The following is a 16,082-nucleotide window of genomic DNA, read 5'->3' as shown; positions in this document are numbered from 1 at the left end:
CAAAGCTTTGGGGAGCTGAAAGCTTTCAATAGGGATAGAAAACAATCACAGGAACAACCATTTCCCCCATCACCACCCTGACCCCAGTCAGCTCATCCAAGAGTCTCTGGGCCTGGCCTCGGCCGGCAGCAAGAAGAGAACCCTGCCTGCCCTCTGGGTATCTCCAGGGCTCTGTGAAGGCCAAATACGAGCCACACGGAAAACCCTGGGAGAAGCTCCCCCGCCAGCAAACATCTACAACCCTTCCCAGCGTCCCCCGGGGCCCACCGCCCACCCGCTCCATCTGCCCCAGGGGCAGAGACTACGCGGTCCATGTTCTCTCTTGTTAGAGTACAGTCGCTGTTAGCACCAGCGACCTTCACTTAACAGAGCTGTTCTAATTTGATTTTTAAAATGTATTCGCTGACTCAGCAGTGAGCCGTGGGCCTGGCTGCCTCACATGCAGGGCTGACGGTTGTGCTGGGCCCCTCGGAGCCCCTGCCCTCCCCCCCACACACACACATACACACACATACACACAAGGCCATGCTACCCTCCTGGAGATACATCCAGATCTCACTCTTGGAACAGACTTCTTCACAGTTGAAACTTTGCTTGCGAATGGTCCAGCGCCACCGTTTTAAACACTGTCTACACACTGACAACTCCCCAGTGTATGCCTCCAGCCTGGACCTCTCCCCGAGACTCCAGATTTATTCGTCTGATTGCTAGCATTTCCTCATGGGCGTTTAATAGACATCTCACATGTAGCATGTCTAAAACCTGCTCCATTTCTACCCCCACAGCCCTTGCCAAATATCTGTTCTACTTGCCTCTTTCCCCCAACTCAGTTGAGGACAATTTCTTCTTTCCAGCTGCCAGGCCAAAACCACGCAAGCCATCTTTGCCTGCTCCCTGTTGTGCCCCACATCTGTCGGAAATGGATGTAGCTTGATCTCTGAAGCAAATCCAGAACCCACACTTCTTACCCCCACCTGGCTGCAAGGCATCACCTCCCCGTTAGAGGCTTCCAGCACTTTCTAGCTGGCTCCAGGCTCATGCCCTGGCTCATAGCACGTTCTCCACCCAGCAGCCAGAGTGATCTTCTTGAAAGGTGTCTCTCATCTGTATAAAAACCTTCTAATGACTTCCCATCTCACTTGAGAGAAAAAAAAGTCAAAAGCCTTTTTCCTGGCCTACTGGGCCCTATGTGATCTGCAATCCTCCCTGACCATCTTTTAAAAAACACTCAAAAAAATAAAATGAAATAAAAATAAAAATCACTCAAAATAAAATTGTCCCAACCCCACATCACTGGCCTGTCTCCTCCCCGAGACTACACATGCTGCCACCCCTCCCACCATCTCCCTCAATGGCCTGGAAGTGGTTTCTTGCTGGTTACCAGTGACCCCCACAGCCCCACCTTGATACTTACTACCCATCTACATTCCCAAACCCAGATCTGACCTGCACCCCGGCCACACTCACTCTGTGGACTACTTCCTCCTCCTCCAAATGCCTTTCTCCTCTGGCTTTGGCTTCCTCTCGCCTACATACCTGGCTGCTCTGTCCCTGTATGCCAGATCCGCCCTTGGTCTCCTTCTCACTCAACACATGCCCTCCCGGAGTCTCATCTACACCGACTTCAAGCTCAGTGCTGACTTCCGGGGCGCTAGACCCAGCCCAGACCTCGCCCCATGAGCCCGGCTGCCATGGTGCTCTGTAGTTAAACAGCAAAATTGAATTTACTACTTTCCTCCCAAACATGCTCCTTCCGCCCGTGTTTCCTAACCAAGGAAAGGCCCGTCCCTAAACCCTGGAGCCAGCCTCTCAGCCTTCCCTTCTTCATCTTCCATATCCACTTCTCCACTTGCAATATTGATTCTAATGCCAAGTGCTTTCTGACTTTGTTTCCTCTCCATGTCTCACTGGCCTCAGTCTACCTGTCAGTCTCCCAAAGTGCTGGTCTCTCCAACCACAATGAGCCCCTAGGACAGTGGTTCTCAACCTTCTGGCCCTTTAAATATAGTTCCTCATGTTGTGACCCAACCATAAAATTATTTTCGTTGCTACTTCATAACTGTGATGTTGCTACTGTTATGAATCGTCATGTACATATCTGATATGCAGGATGGTCTCAGGTGACCCCTGTGAAAGGGTCATTCGACCGCCAAGGGGTCGCAACCCACAGGTTGAGAACCGCTGCCCTAGGAGCCTCTGGCACCAGCTTTTGTACACACTGCACCTTCCCTCTCTGGTCCCCTCCACCCAGTTCTTTGCTGCCTAAATTATATTCCTTCTTCAAGATTTAGCTTGATGGCTTCCTCCACAAGGTCTTTGCCAACTCCTCCTTCCCCTCCAGCCTCCCTCTCCTGAAGCTCCCACGGCCTCTAGCACAGCCTCATCACCCCATCGGTCCACTCTCCCCCCTGTCTCCCCGCTACTCAGCGAGCTCCCTGAGGACATACCTCTAGCTTGTTCATTCTTATAGCACAGAACAAGCATTCGATAAATACCTGTTACATGAATAAGTTCAGGAAGTACCAAACTAGACTGTCTCCTTGCTGAACAGCACTTCACGGATCCCGCCTCTATCTTCTTTGGTTGGTAATAATAATAAAAACGCCACTGTACCAGGCTCCATTCCAAGTATGTTACACATATGAAGCCATTTACTCCTACAACTCTATTATTATCCCCACTTTCAACTGGGGAGACTGAGGTACAAAGAGGTTAAGTGACTGATGGAGCTGGTGAGTGGCAGAAGCAGGGTTGTGCTCTTAACCACCGCACGTGATTCCTCTCAATAGCATGTTTGAGGAAAACACACCAAAATTAATATCAGCCTGAGCCTTTGGGATCATCTCTGGCTTTGGCTCAGTCTACCTCTGCCTCCTTCAGGCAGGTAGACTGATCCGCAGGCAACAGGTGTCCAAGCCCACTGTGCGGGGCCCCCAGCTCAGCCCCAGGTGCAGAACCACCCCCTGCGCCCCGAAATAGCACTTGCCTCTGAGTAGCCCCCCACCTGAAAGGCCCTCACCTTGTCCCACCTTACCTTGTCCCCGATGCCCTCGGCCTCCTCGGCCAAGAGGTACACATTGCCACCATCCGCCAGCAGCAAGGCCGTGTCAGTGGTGGAAGAGGAACGGGGCCGGCACTGGTGCTGGTGCAGGATGGCGGCCAGGCTGCTGTCCTGGGGGGCCTTGCGCAGCAGGTGGGGGCTGCCACGCTGGGGCTCCAGGGAGCTGCTCTTGGTACGCCGGCTGCCGCCCCCGCTGCTGCCCCCGCTGCTGCTGTGCAAGCTGGCGCCCCGCTTGATGGAGGGCCGGGAGCGGATCTGCTGGAGCACACGGTTGAAGGCGGTGGGCCGGGCGGGCAGGTCGTGCAGGGACATGGCATAGGAGACCCGATGCATCTCGGGGGAACGCTCCTTCTCATCCGGGGAGTCATGGTCAGACACGCCCTGCTGCTGCTGCGGCGGCTGCGGCTGGCAATCCTGAGACGTCTGGTGCTCCCTCTCTCGTGACCGGCGGCGGCTGTGGAACAGGTGCTTCAGGCCGTGGCTGAACATGGAGCCCTCCGAGAGCTGCTGGGTTTTCTTAAGAGGGAGAGACAAAGGGCCCTGGTGAGTGGAAAGCTCCCGAATGCCCAGTTGGTGGGCAGAAGTGAGGCGTCTGCTCTTGGGAGATCAGTGTAGCGTAGCCCCTACAGCTGTCTGAACCTGAAAGACCTTCTAAAGGGCCCATCACACCTAAAGGTCACGCCTTGCAGAAAGGTGGCAGCCCAGACCTGCTCCTTTCCTTCCAAAGAACTGCACCTCCATGGCTCCCCACAGGACATTCCCAACCCACACGTGGGCTCAGGGTTACTGGTGAGATCCTCGTGGCTAGTCTGGGGCACAGGGGCATGCGCAGGGGCACACGCAGGCAGCTCGGAGGTGGTTTCCCTCTGGTCTGATTCTCCCCCGCCCCCAGCCCCTGCCTCATTCTAAGGTAGGTCCTCCTTCAAGCTGCACGGGCTCCTCTAGACCACCAGGCATCCATTTCCAAAGAGGCCTCAGTGTGACACTCTGGGGAAATCAGAGTCATACAATCAGGCTATGCTGTCGTAGCAGACACTGCTCACTGCCCACTCAGTATCTTTCCCCCTTTCTTTCTTATCAACCAAACTGCATAGCTTTCATGCACCCTGCTAAAAATTCTTGCTTCAGCAGACTCCCTTGCAGCTAAGAGTAGCCACATGACACAGTTTTAGCCAAAAAAACAAAAAACAAACAACAACAACAAAAACAAGGTGAGACTCTCTAGAAAGACTTGCTTCCCTAATAAAGGTCCTGGCCTTCCTACTTCTTCCCGACTGGAATGTGGAGGTAATGGCTGGAGATGCAGCAGTCATCTTGCCGCGAGGTAACTGGTATGATATGAAGGTCTGTTTGCACACAGTAGAGCCTGAGAACTTGAGGGCCCTACAGAACCACCAAACCAGTTGTGAGTGCCTATCCTGGGATTCCTGCTGCATGAAATAAATAAACCTCGCTTTGTCTATACAACACTAGTATGATTTTCTATTATTTGGAACCAATCTCGTTCCTGGTATTGTTGACAATAAAATAAACTTCACTGGAGATTCCAGGTCAGTGAGTACATCCACATGCCAGGAGGGTGGGACACCCCCCAGTTCCTTCAGGACAGAAACTCCCACACTTGGGACCCCTCCAGACCTCACCCTATGTACCTCTTCCTCTGGCTGTTCTTCCACGTCCCTTATAACCAACTGGTAAACGTAAAAAAATAAAATAAGTATGTCCAGCCGGTGTTGCTCAGTGGTTGAGCATTGACCTATGAACCAGGAGACCACAGTTCGATTCCTGGTCAGGGCATATGCCTGGGTTGCAGGTTCAATCCCCCATGGGGGGCATGCGGGAGTCAGCCGATCTGTGATTCTCTCTCATCATTGGTGTTTTTATCTCTCTCTCCCTGTCCCTCTCCCTTCTTCTCTAAAATCAATAAAAAATATTTTTAATCAACAAATAAACTCTTATGGACATACCTTTAGTGTCGTCAGTAATGTGACCACTTCTTTAGCATATGTATCAAAACCTGCTGTCCAAATGAGAACCTTTCCCCTCAGACTGGAACAATCCCAAGAGGCCCAGGGGCCCAGTGAGGCCCTGGCAGCTCTGCTGATGCTGAGCCTGCCCTTGCAGCTCTGCCGCTGAGATTCCCCACCTGCTCCCAGGCAGGGCTGCTCAGAGAGGCAGCTGGACCACCGGGCCAGGCGAGACAATGTGTGCTGTCATCCCAGACAGCTGTTCTGTCGGGGGCTGGTTTCTCTGGCCAGGATGAGCCCTCAGCAGAGCTCCAGAGCCAATGGGAGGAGGGCCGGGACCGGGAGGACCAGGTGAGAACCCACAGTCTGTAACTCCTGGGCGGGAACTCTGAACCCAGCCATTTGGGGCCCCATGAGCCACATCTGGAGGAGCAGCCCTTCATCGCATGAGGCAGCCTCCGTCATTTTAAAAACATTCCAAAGGATTACACTTCTTGGATTTTCTTTTTTTTTTTCTGGAAACAAAACTTCCAGAGCAGAAAACTTAGACTGTGTAGAAACCAAAAGACGCCGCCTGTAGCTCTGCATCAGCTGCCCCACGCTCGCTGTGACTCTATCCCCCGCGTTGTCTGTGTAGACCGCTGCACAGACAGCGGTCTGTGACCACACGACCCGAAGCTGTGTAAAAGGCTAGCATTCTCATTTTCACCTCCCTGTCTCACCACAATCCCCCAAGTGGGCGGGGCCCTGGCCTCACCCTTCCTACCGACCAGATAAATTACATCATCAGAACTCACTGTAAACTAACCTTTTGCAGTTTCAATGTGCTTTTCCTCCTGCATCATCTCATCTGATTTTCCCAGAAACTAACAACAGTGACAGCAGTAACATTTCCATTTTTAGACGAGTAAATTAAAGCTACCACCATTCCCTCTCAAGAATGTAACTCCGGGACTGCCCCTGAGTTCAGGCTACACAATGCCAGGTTTCCCACGGGAGTCACCATCCCTCCGGGCCCGACGAGGCAGGACCACCTGAATCCACTCTGGGTAGAACCAATGCGTCCAAGGCAGCCTGGACTGGGGAGCACAAGCGGCTCTGGGCTAGAAAGGGCCAGATTCGCCGTCTCCAGACCAGGCATGAGCCAGGACACCTCCCTCCTCCTTATGCCCAGGCTGATACCAGACCTCCCTCCAGCGCCGTGGATGGGCCAGCTGGCTCTGGCCTTTGTCCAGCTGCTTCTGCCAAAGGGTCACATCACATATGACCAACTGCCTTTCTAGCATCCTATTCCGGGTCTTTCTCCTCTCCCCACCACTCCTAACCTGGCTTCTCCCACAGTGAGGTCAACCTTCCATATCCACTCAGGCAAAAAAAACAAACAAACAAAAAAAGTCCCTTCCAAAGGTCCCAGCGCCTGGCAGCATTTCCTCTCCCTGCCCCCACTCAGCCCCAGGAAATGGGCGGAGGTGCCATGGACAGCAGCCAGCGCTGTCTGCCACACGGCCTTGCATCCTAACATCCTTGGTCCGCTTATTTTTAATATTACACAACAGCATTTTTCAAAGTGCTGTCCAACTGATGCTGTCATTGCAGCCTGAGGCCAGCCTACCCTCAGGAAGGAGGAGTGACGGATACAGCAGCAGTGTCTCCGTTTCGCAGGGGAAGGCACTGAGGCCAGCACCGCTACGGGGCTCATCCAAATCACACAGACAAACCCCCAGCTTCTGAGGGACTCCCCTGCTCACACACCGACCCCCACCCTAGAGCGGACACGGTGGCTATCTGTCTCCCGGGACAGTGGCAAAGGCGGGTTCAGAACAAAACAAACGCCTGGGCCAGGAGGCGCACGGCTCCCGGGACTGAGTGGTAACTCCATCCGTGTCACCTGTCGGACCTGGGCAAGACCTTCGACGCTGTGGCTTCGTGTCACACCTCCCCACCTGTGTGGCAGGTGAAGGGACGCAGGACCTCTGGCCCAGCAGCGTGGAGGAGTCTGCTCAAGCCTGTGGTAGGCGCGAAGGAAGGGAACGAAAAAGTCCAAGGATAGCCGAAACCGGTTTGGCTCAGTGGATGGAGCGTCGGTCTGCGGACTGAAGGGTCCCAGGTTCGATTCCGGTCAGGGGTATGTACCTGGGTTGCGGGCACATCCCCAGTAGGAGTTGTGCAGGAGGCAGCTGATCAATGTTTCTCTCTCATCGATGTTTCTAACTCTCTGTCTCTCTCCCTTCCTCTCTGTAAAAAATCAATAAAATATATTAAAAAAGAAAAAAAGAAAAGAAAAAGTCCAAAGATAGTGGGGGCAGGTGAGCTCCACACCCAAAGGCTTTTCCTCACAAGGTGCAGGATGGCGGGCCGGGCTGCTTCTGCACGTGGGTGCCAGGGAGGAGGTGGTGAAGGAGTTTTGATATAACATGGTGTGTTAAAAAACAACAACAATAACAACTCAGCACGTCCACAAACCAGTCTTAAGTTTGGGGAATGAGGAAAACCATGGTGACTAGCTGGGGAGAACTTAGCCACCAACGCAGCAGAAGGCACCACCTGCTCTAACTAACAGGTTCCAGCTACTAAATGTCACTTGCTTTTCCACAAGGACTTTTGCTTTTTCCCCAGCGGCCAGACTTCAGTTTTGGGGGCCAAATGAAGCCATGTAGTAGGAAAAGAGCAGAGATGGTTCAGAGTCAGAGGTGGGCACAAACAGAGGTTTCCGGACTCAGAAGAAAAATCAAGATCTACCCCCAAACAGCCTAGAGGCTGGAAGTGAGCAGAAAGAGAGCTTCCGGCGTCAGCTGCCTATGCATGGGGAAAGAACGAGGGGAGGGTGCTGCCTCCTTCCCTGGAACTCTCTCTAAGGGCAGGAAGGACCCCATCTTCTTTGGTGACATCATCCTCTCCGGAAGAAAGGGAGGACTCGATCCTTCCTGAAACGCCTGTGGTCTCTGAACAGCCAGGCTCCATCTGTTGTCCTCCCTGGGTGTGGGTCCCCCAAGAGGAAGTTCGCTCCAAAATCTGCAAACACAGCTGCATGAGGCCAAAAGGAAAATGCTTCGAGGTACAGAGTCCCTGCCACCATCTGATGAAAAGCAGCCGAAGTGGCTTCTAATTCCTACAGGTCCCTGTGCTCCTAACAACTCCCAGAAAAGCTGAAAGCATCTTGCAAAGTCACACTAATCTACAGCTCACGTATCCCACCTGGCAGCTGACTGCATGTCCCTTCCTCACGCTTGGGTCAGAAACTCCCTCTGTCCCCCACAAAGGTTTGGCTGTGAGGGTTCAGGGGGGTGACTGGGTCACAGTGAGCCTCAGTGAGCCTAAGTCGCCAACGTTTCTCTATTTATAGGGTCTCTATGGAAACAGGGCCAGCATTAGAGAGCTAATCGCTGTAAAAACCCACAGAGTTCTCCTATCTGGGATGCAAAGTGAATTGCAGAAGTCTCCAACTGCTCTTCAGAAGCTTCGGGCGGGGACCCCGGGACTGGAGGGGGGCAGGAGCTGCCACCCCAGGTCTGGCATCAAAGAGCACAAGGAAGAGTTTCTATTAGAAGCACAGTGATGAAAGACTTTGTGAATCATTTCTTCTCCAGCGTCAGAGCTGACATTAAAAAACAGACCTCAACTCAGGCAAATGATTTCCCCACTCCCAATTTTATTCTAGTTCCTCGTTTCCTTAGTGCAGCGGTTCTCAACCTGTGGGTCGCGACCCCTTTGGGGGTCGAACGACCCTTTCTCAGGGGTCGCCTAAGACCATCGGAAAACACATATATAATGACATATTGTTTTTGTGATTAATCACTATGCTTTAATTATGTTCAATTTGTAACAATGAAAATACATCCTGCATATCAGATATTTACATTACGATTCATAACAGTAGCAACATTACAGTTATGAAGTAGCAACGAAAATAATTTTATGGTTGGGGGTCACCACAACATGAGGAACTGTATTAAAGGGTTGTGGCATTAGGAAGGTTGAGAACCACTGCCTTAGTGGCTTACAGAATTCTGTCTAGAGCAGGGGTGGGCAAACTTTTTGACTCGAGGGTCACAATGGGTTCTTAAACTGGACCGGAGGGCCGGAACAAAAGCATGGATGGAGTGTTTGCGTGAACTAATATAAATTCAAAGTAAACATCATTACATAAAAGGGTACGGTCTTTTTTTTTTTAGTTTTATTCATTTCAAACGGGCTGGATCCGGCCCGCAGGCCGTAGTTTGCCCACGGCTGGTCTAGAGCCAACACAAGGTGGGACAGTGACCTCACCAATCGGGTCATTAGGCAGAACAGACTCAACATCCACCAGCATAGAAGACTGTGATTCAAATTACCTGCATGGTGTACCCTCTCCCTGCCTCCCCCTCCGTAAAGCCCTCTCTGACCACACCATCTGCAGTGAGCTCACCGCCCCCCACCCCTGCTCTGAACTCTAGACTCTAGACCAGTGATGGCGAACCTATGACACGCGTGCCAGAGGTGACACACGAACTCATTTTTGTGGTTGATTTTTCTTTGTTAAATGGCATTTAAACATATAAAATAAATATCAAAATATAAGTCTTTGTTTTACTATGGTTGCAAATATCAAAAAATTTCTATATGTGACACGGCACCAGAGTTAAGTTAGGGTTTTTCAAAATGCTGACACACCGAGCTCAAAAGGTTCGCCATCACTGTTCTAGACGCAGTGGTTCTTAACCTTCTGGCCCTTTAAATACAGTTCCTCATGTGACCCAACCATAACATTATTTTCGTTGCTACTTCATAACTGTACTGTTGCTACTGTTATGAATCGTCATGTAAATAGCTGATATGCAGGATGGTCTTAGGCGACCCCTGTGAAAGGGTCGTTCGACCGCCAAAGGGGTCGCGACCCACAGGTTGAGAACCGCTGCTCTAGAGAGCACATGATCTGCAATTAATCATGTCCTGCCTCATGCTATGGCTTCCCCTGCTTTCTCAAAGTCACCCAACTTTTCACTGGCTTTTGGACGAAATTCACAATGAGAATATGCGTGGATGGAGGACAGGACCTATATCATCTGTATCTTTGTGTCCCTGATATTACCTGGCAGAGACCTCAACACAAACATGGCGAGTGCTTCTTAATTATGTTTATTTTCTGAGTGGAGCTATCCAAGTCTTCAAAAAGTATCTTTAAAAGGTCATTTCATCCTTAGTCAGGCCGCTTTTTCTGGTGTCTAACCCAGATCCCTCCTGCTGCATTTTAAACCCTTGTCTGAGTAGCTGACAAGATCCAGCTGGCGTGGAGGCACATGGCAGACCCAGGAACCCCAAGTGTTCACTGTCTCCACCCAGGGCTCAGGTGGGGCTCGGGTCCCCACTGCCGGCTTTGTTTTCCAGGGCGGGCGTCCCTCAGTTAACTTGGCTGAAATAAGGAAGCCTTTCGCCATTTGGTTTGGAAAGTCAAGGGCTGTCTTTCTCACATAATCACGAAACGTACCTGCTATCCCTCAACAGCTTTGCTCTGACTTCTTAATAAGGAGAGAGGCTGACGCGTTTGGCTGGCTGAGGTGGACCAGTCAAGACCCCGTTCTAAGAAGGGCCCTCCTCGTCTATGAGGATGTCAAAAGGAGATGCCATTTCCTACAGGAGCAATGGAAGTGGAGATGGGTTTTAAGTTGGCCTCCAAGACCATCACTGAGAAGCCAGCTGAGCTTTTTTCCCAGCCCCAACACTCACATTTTTTTAAAAAACTTCAACCCCAAATTCAGATCCCAGCAGATGTTTCCATTCCTTGAGGGAGAGATTCTTGGTAATGGGATTGGCAGTTAAGACACAAGTAGATGCACTGAAAGGACATTCGGTAAATACTGGGCCTGCAGGACAGTTCCCACTAGAACCAGGCAGCTGGGAATTGATCTAGAACACACGTGGCAGGAGAACAGAGAGATTCTTTGCCACATGCTTTCCCATCGGGCACTGGTTCCTCCTGAGCCTACGTACAGGGCTGCTCTGAATATTACTGCAGACAGAGGGGATGGCAGTGGGGCAATCCCAGGCCTCAGGAGCCCTGCCCTCCTCACATTAAGTGCAGGTGGGATAAGAACAGGTGATCTCGCCCTAGCCCAGTGGTCAGCAAACTGCGGCTCGCGAGCCACATGCGGCTCTTTGGCCCCTTGAGTGTGGCTCTTCCACAAAATACCGACTTCTGCGCATGGGCCATGAAGTTTCAATCGCACTGTACATGCGCGCCCGCACGTGGTATTTTGTGGAAGAGCCACACTCAAGGGGCCAAAGAGCTGCATGTGGCTCACAAGCCGCAGTTTGCCAACCACTGCCCTAGCCGGTTTGGTTCTGTGGGTAGAGCAGCAGACCACAGATCCACAGGCTGAAGGGACCCGTGTTCGATTCTGGTCAAAGGCATGTACCTCAGTTGCAGGCTCGATCCCCAGCCCAGGCGTGTGACAGAGGTAACTAATCCCTGTGTCTCTTTCACATCGATGTTTCTCTCTCTGTGTCTCTCCCCCTGCCTTCCACTCTCTCTAAAAATAAACCATGGAAAAATATCCGCGGGTGAGGATTAACAAACAACAAAACAAACAGGTGACCTCACCATTCTTCGACATCCTCCACTGGCCCTGACTACTTACAGGGCTGGGAAAACAAGCACCATCCCCGCCAAAAAGGATGCTGTCCCTAGAGGCACCTGGCACCTGCCATTTCACTCCCCATCCAGAAAGCCCCGGTCTTCTTGTTTGATAATTAACATCCTACCCTTACTTTAACATCTTGCTCTCTGTCCACCTCCCCCAGAACATCTTTTCCATGTGCTTCTGACTCCATCGTATGATGCTTGAAGCACCTTGAAACTCACATGTCCTTCGATGGGTGACTTTTTCTTGCAAGTACCCCATCCTGTTTGACTTGGAGCTCACCTAGAGGCAGAAGCAGTGCCTGTTGCCGAAGAACTCATCTTCCATGACCTTGCTCTGAGGTCTACCTCAATCCTGCCTCCCCCAAGGGCCCAGCTCCCACCTGAGATTGCAGGGGTCTCCACACCTCAGCACCTCACTTCTAAAGGAGAACCAGGAGCCTCAAGGTGCAGCCAGGCCATACAGAGCCACACGCTTGCCAGGGTAACCTCCCGTTGAGTCCCAGAGCGCACACTCCTTCATCCCGCCCACATTCCTATGAATAATAGCTTGTCTCCTCCACTGAAAAAGTGGAGAAACCCAGACCCGTTAATTTTATCAAAACCCTAGGCCTTAAAAAAAAAAAAAAAAGAAAGAAAAGTACAACAAACAAAAGAACAGAACAAGAAGCGGAGTTTCTTGGGAATGCCAACGTTCTCTTTCTTGACTTGGGTAGCAGGGAGATGGGGTGTTTGTTTTGCGATTGTTACTTAAAGCATACCTATCTTTTCAGACACTTGTGTATATGCATGTCGTATTTCACAGTTTAAAACAGTGCCTTTCCCCCTGAAGGCGTTCAGTACCCGTGGACCATGCTCCCTTCTCCAGTGGGCCCTCGGCCGGAGAGCTGAGAGAACAGGGCCGCCGTGGGGTGCGGGCTGGAGCGCAGAGCTCACCAGCAAAGGCGGGGGAGCGGCTGTGACCTGCCCTCGGCTTCTAATTGCTTTTCCTGGTCTTCCTGCGTGGGACCAGTGTATGGTGGGAATGAAAGCACATGAGCAGGAACCCAAATGGGTCTTGGGTCAAAAGCACTTCGAATAATGGAATTTGGAGCCACCCCCTGTTTCTTCCTGGAAAAATATAAATACTGCCCAGAAATCCCTGGGGAAATTATTCGCAGGGGCTTTTGTGAGGGAAAAGAGAACCTCCAGGGAAAGGCTTCTGGCCGGCACATCCAGACCCTTCCTTTCCGGAAATTCCTCCTGCTACACCAGAAGGAGGGGGTGAGGGGTGGGGAGGAGTGGGGGCCAGGGGAGGGGGGAGGGGGGAAAGGAGAAAGAGGGGAGAGGAGAGAAGATTGGGGGTTTCCTCCCCTGACTTCAGCTTCTGAACTGCATCAGGACACGACCAGGGACCTGTGCTTAGCCACTCCCCCTCCACCGCCCCCCCCACCTCTTCCACCCCACCCCACCCCACCCCCGACCTCAGCAACATCTATCACCTGCTGTATTTGTAACAGGAATGTGTGCTGCACGTCCCTTTTCTGCCATTTTCCCGAGCTCATCCCCACTCCCATTCTCCCTGGAGCTGGGCTCCTCGCTGGAGAATTCCAGTGTACTTTTGGTCAGCCAGCACTCTCCGTGGCCAGCAATCCTGGCATCTCCTAGCAGGGCTTCTGGGAGCAGCAAAGGACTGGATAAGGATGACCGTGGAATCAAGACATAAGCTCGAGGGGTTCGACAGGAACCCAAGCCACAGAGGGGAGGGATGTGACTTCTGGATTGTGGCGTGAGGAGTTGCTCAGACGGCCCCCACACTAGCTGCATAAGCCTCCTGTAGGGCAATGTTCATTTTCAGGTTGTCAGTTACGGCTTTAGGATGGCTCTTAAACTCGTTAAGACTGTTGCTTAACTATTTCCCCTTCTTTTCACTGGCCCGCCTCACCCCATAACCACAGATGCAGGCCACGGGAGCAGAAGTTTACAGTGCAGAGCGAGATGCTCCACAACGCCCAAGGACCGAAGGGCTGAAGGATGGAAGGACGGGGAGGGAGGCCTCAGGCCGCCACTGGTCAGGGCATCGTTCAGATCTCTCTGGCAAAGACTAAAATGCTCTCTTCTCCCCACCCCCTCACCTCAGCGGAGGTGCTTCACAGAAGGCCTCTTACTTTCTTTGCCCCTTTCTCAAGATGACTTCCTCCAATGCACTCAACCCATCACCATGCCTGCAGCTGTCACAGAATACAGAAGTGGGACTGAGGGACCAAAAGTGCCCTTTCTCCAAAGTTTAAGATGAAAACAAAAGCAAACAGGAACTGCTGGTCTCCCTGGGCCAAACACAGGTGTGAAGCAGGGGGTGTTAAAAATTAAACTTGCCCCTTTCTGGTACTGCCATCAAGTCGAAAACAACCCAGCTTCGACCCCGTGCTAGACAGAGCCAATGGTGGAATTTTTCCATCGCTGGGAAACTGTGCCAGCATGGGAAAACAAGTCTGGACACATTTAGTATTTCCAGCCCCTTTCTCCAGAAAAGGGGCTCAGAAAAGTTGAGTGACTTGCCCGAGATCACACAGCAAAGCAAACTGCAACAGCCCCCAAGTTCATGTCTGGCTCTGAGGTCCCTTCCCTGTAAACATGTGTGAAAGCAGACAGAGATAAACACCCTGCCCGCCTCCCTGCGCTCCCACCAGCAGGCAGCGGCTCGTTTTCTACTCCTTGCTGCCAAGCTGGGTCCACAGGGCTGGGTCCGCCTCAGTGGTATGTTTTCTTGGGGGTGGGAGGGGGAGGATCCAACTCCTTTTGTCACACCTGGTGTTAATTTTGGTTCAGGGGGGTTCAGCATTCAATATCAAATGTAGAGGTGTTGCTATTTTTACCGCAACCAGAATGAAGGTGGAGAGAGAGAGAGAGAGAGAGAGAGAAGGGTTATAGAGTGAGGTGAACCAGCTTCTTAAAGTAGCTTTATCTACAGAGGCAGACACTGCAGCCCTCACACCACAAACAGCCCATCTTGGCGTGGGGGGGCGGGGATGGAGGATGAACGGAGCCCAGTTTCCACTGCTGGCCTAAGCTAGGGTGTGGGGGGCTTCCGAGCTGCTCTTTCTGGACTCAGGCTGAGGGTCTACCTGACTAAGGAATCAGAGTTCGCCGGCCAAACTCATCTACAGCGGCACGGAATGAAGCTGAAGCTGAAGCCTGCAGCAGAAGGCTGGCCCCTCCCCACGACAGCATTCCGGGCATCCCTGTCCCTTCCCCATCTCCTTTAACATAGGACCGACACCTCCTGAGCACACAGGGTGGGCTCAAGGGTGACAGCGGGGCCAGGCCCCAGCGTCCTGTGCACAGCCTAGCCAGCAGAGCTCATTTCAGACATGAGGCTAGCCCCAGACGGGCAGCAGAACCAGAGGTCACATTCGAGTAACTACTACCATTTTTTTTTAAATTACACACAAGGAGCTAGCGGACCCCCACCTCATCCCTCCCCCAAGGAACACAGACAGGTAACACACAGGTAAGAGCACACTCACCTGCGCTCTGACTTCCTGACTCTGAGCCGCTCAGGCCAAACGAGGAATGTCATTGGCTTATTCTGCTGAGCTCCTCGGTGTCTGCTGCTATAGGATACAGGCTTTCCTGAACATAGCGAGTCCGTTCACTCCCCTAGTCAAGACCTCGCACCCCGTCTGGAGAAAATCTCCTCGAGGCATCAACCTCCAAGGCATCTAAGTTCCTCCCTGGGGCTGACATCTCGCTCAGTCTGGAGGTGAGCTGGCTTCAGAAGCATGAGCCTGCAGTCCCCGCTACAGCAAAGGTGCATTTATTTATCGCAGCTGCTGTTTTCATTAATACAGAGACATACACAATACAGCTCGGTAATTTCCTCAGCACCCTCAGGCTGGAAAATAAACCACTCCTCCCCGCTGCGTGTGATCAGCTCTCTCTCGGATTCTGGTTCAAACTGCCGGCTCAGCATGTGTGCAACTTGAACCGAGGCCCCAAACCAGCCCAAGTGCTGGGCCACCTGTCAGTTCTCCACCCAGGGGTTGGTTCCACAAGCAGGCACGGAAGGGATCGCCAAGCACTAGCTTAACCTCTGGCTCCACCTAACGGCAAGAGATCCACACTCCCCTTTCACAGATGGGCAAACTGAGCTTCATCCAGAAAGGTCTCCAAAGGAGGAAACTAATTCAGCAAAGAAGACGAAGGGTCGGTCCTGTTTGGCCTTCCCGGCTGTCATTTCCTCCCCCTGCCATCTCACAGGACGGAAAGTGGGTGTCAACATTTTGGTTAGCATCTTGGATTTCTCCAGCCCTTTGTCTGAGACTAAGCACTTCACACATATCTTTCAAACAATCTTTATGGGTGAGTCACTAGAAGGTCTGCTGAATAATGAGGAACAAACACAGAAGCCTGAAATGGAGCCGAAAGACAAGAGGCACAAATGGTACCTGAAGTCCGG

General features: G+C 52.1%; 1 protein-coding gene across 2 annotated transcripts in view; it reads right to left on the bottom strand.

The window, feature by feature from the left end:
• TMCC2 (transmembrane and coiled-coil domain family 2) overlaps nucleotides 1–16,082 on the bottom strand; it is a 36,966-nt gene that overhangs the window by 20,069 nt on the left and 815 nt on the right. The window contains exons 1-2 of one of the 2 annotated variants that reach the window (XM_036343206.1): nucleotides 15,151–15,598; nucleotides 3,035–3,577 (exon numbers count right to left, since the gene is read on the bottom strand). In XM_036343206.1, coding sequence (XP_036199099.1) covers nucleotides 3,035–3,550 — 516 coding nt within the window. In that variant the 5' untranslated portion in view covers nucleotides 3,551–3,577; nucleotides 15,151–15,598. Of the gene's footprint in view, nucleotides 1–3,034; nucleotides 3,578–15,150; nucleotides 15,599–16,082 lie in introns of those variants that run through there. The other variant, XM_036343204.1, reaches the window with a different exon arrangement.

The sequence above is a fragment of the Myotis myotis genome, unplaced genomic scaffold (genome assembly GCF_014108235.1).
Source record: "Myotis myotis isolate mMyoMyo1 unplaced genomic scaffold, mMyoMyo1.p scaffold_m19_p_18, whole genome shotgun sequence".
Classification (NCBI taxonomy): Eukaryota; Metazoa; Chordata; class Mammalia; order Chiroptera; family Vespertilionidae; genus Myotis; species Myotis myotis.
The sequence above is the reverse complement of the archived record's forward strand: the minus strand, read 5'-3'. Positions and strand labels throughout refer to the sequence as shown.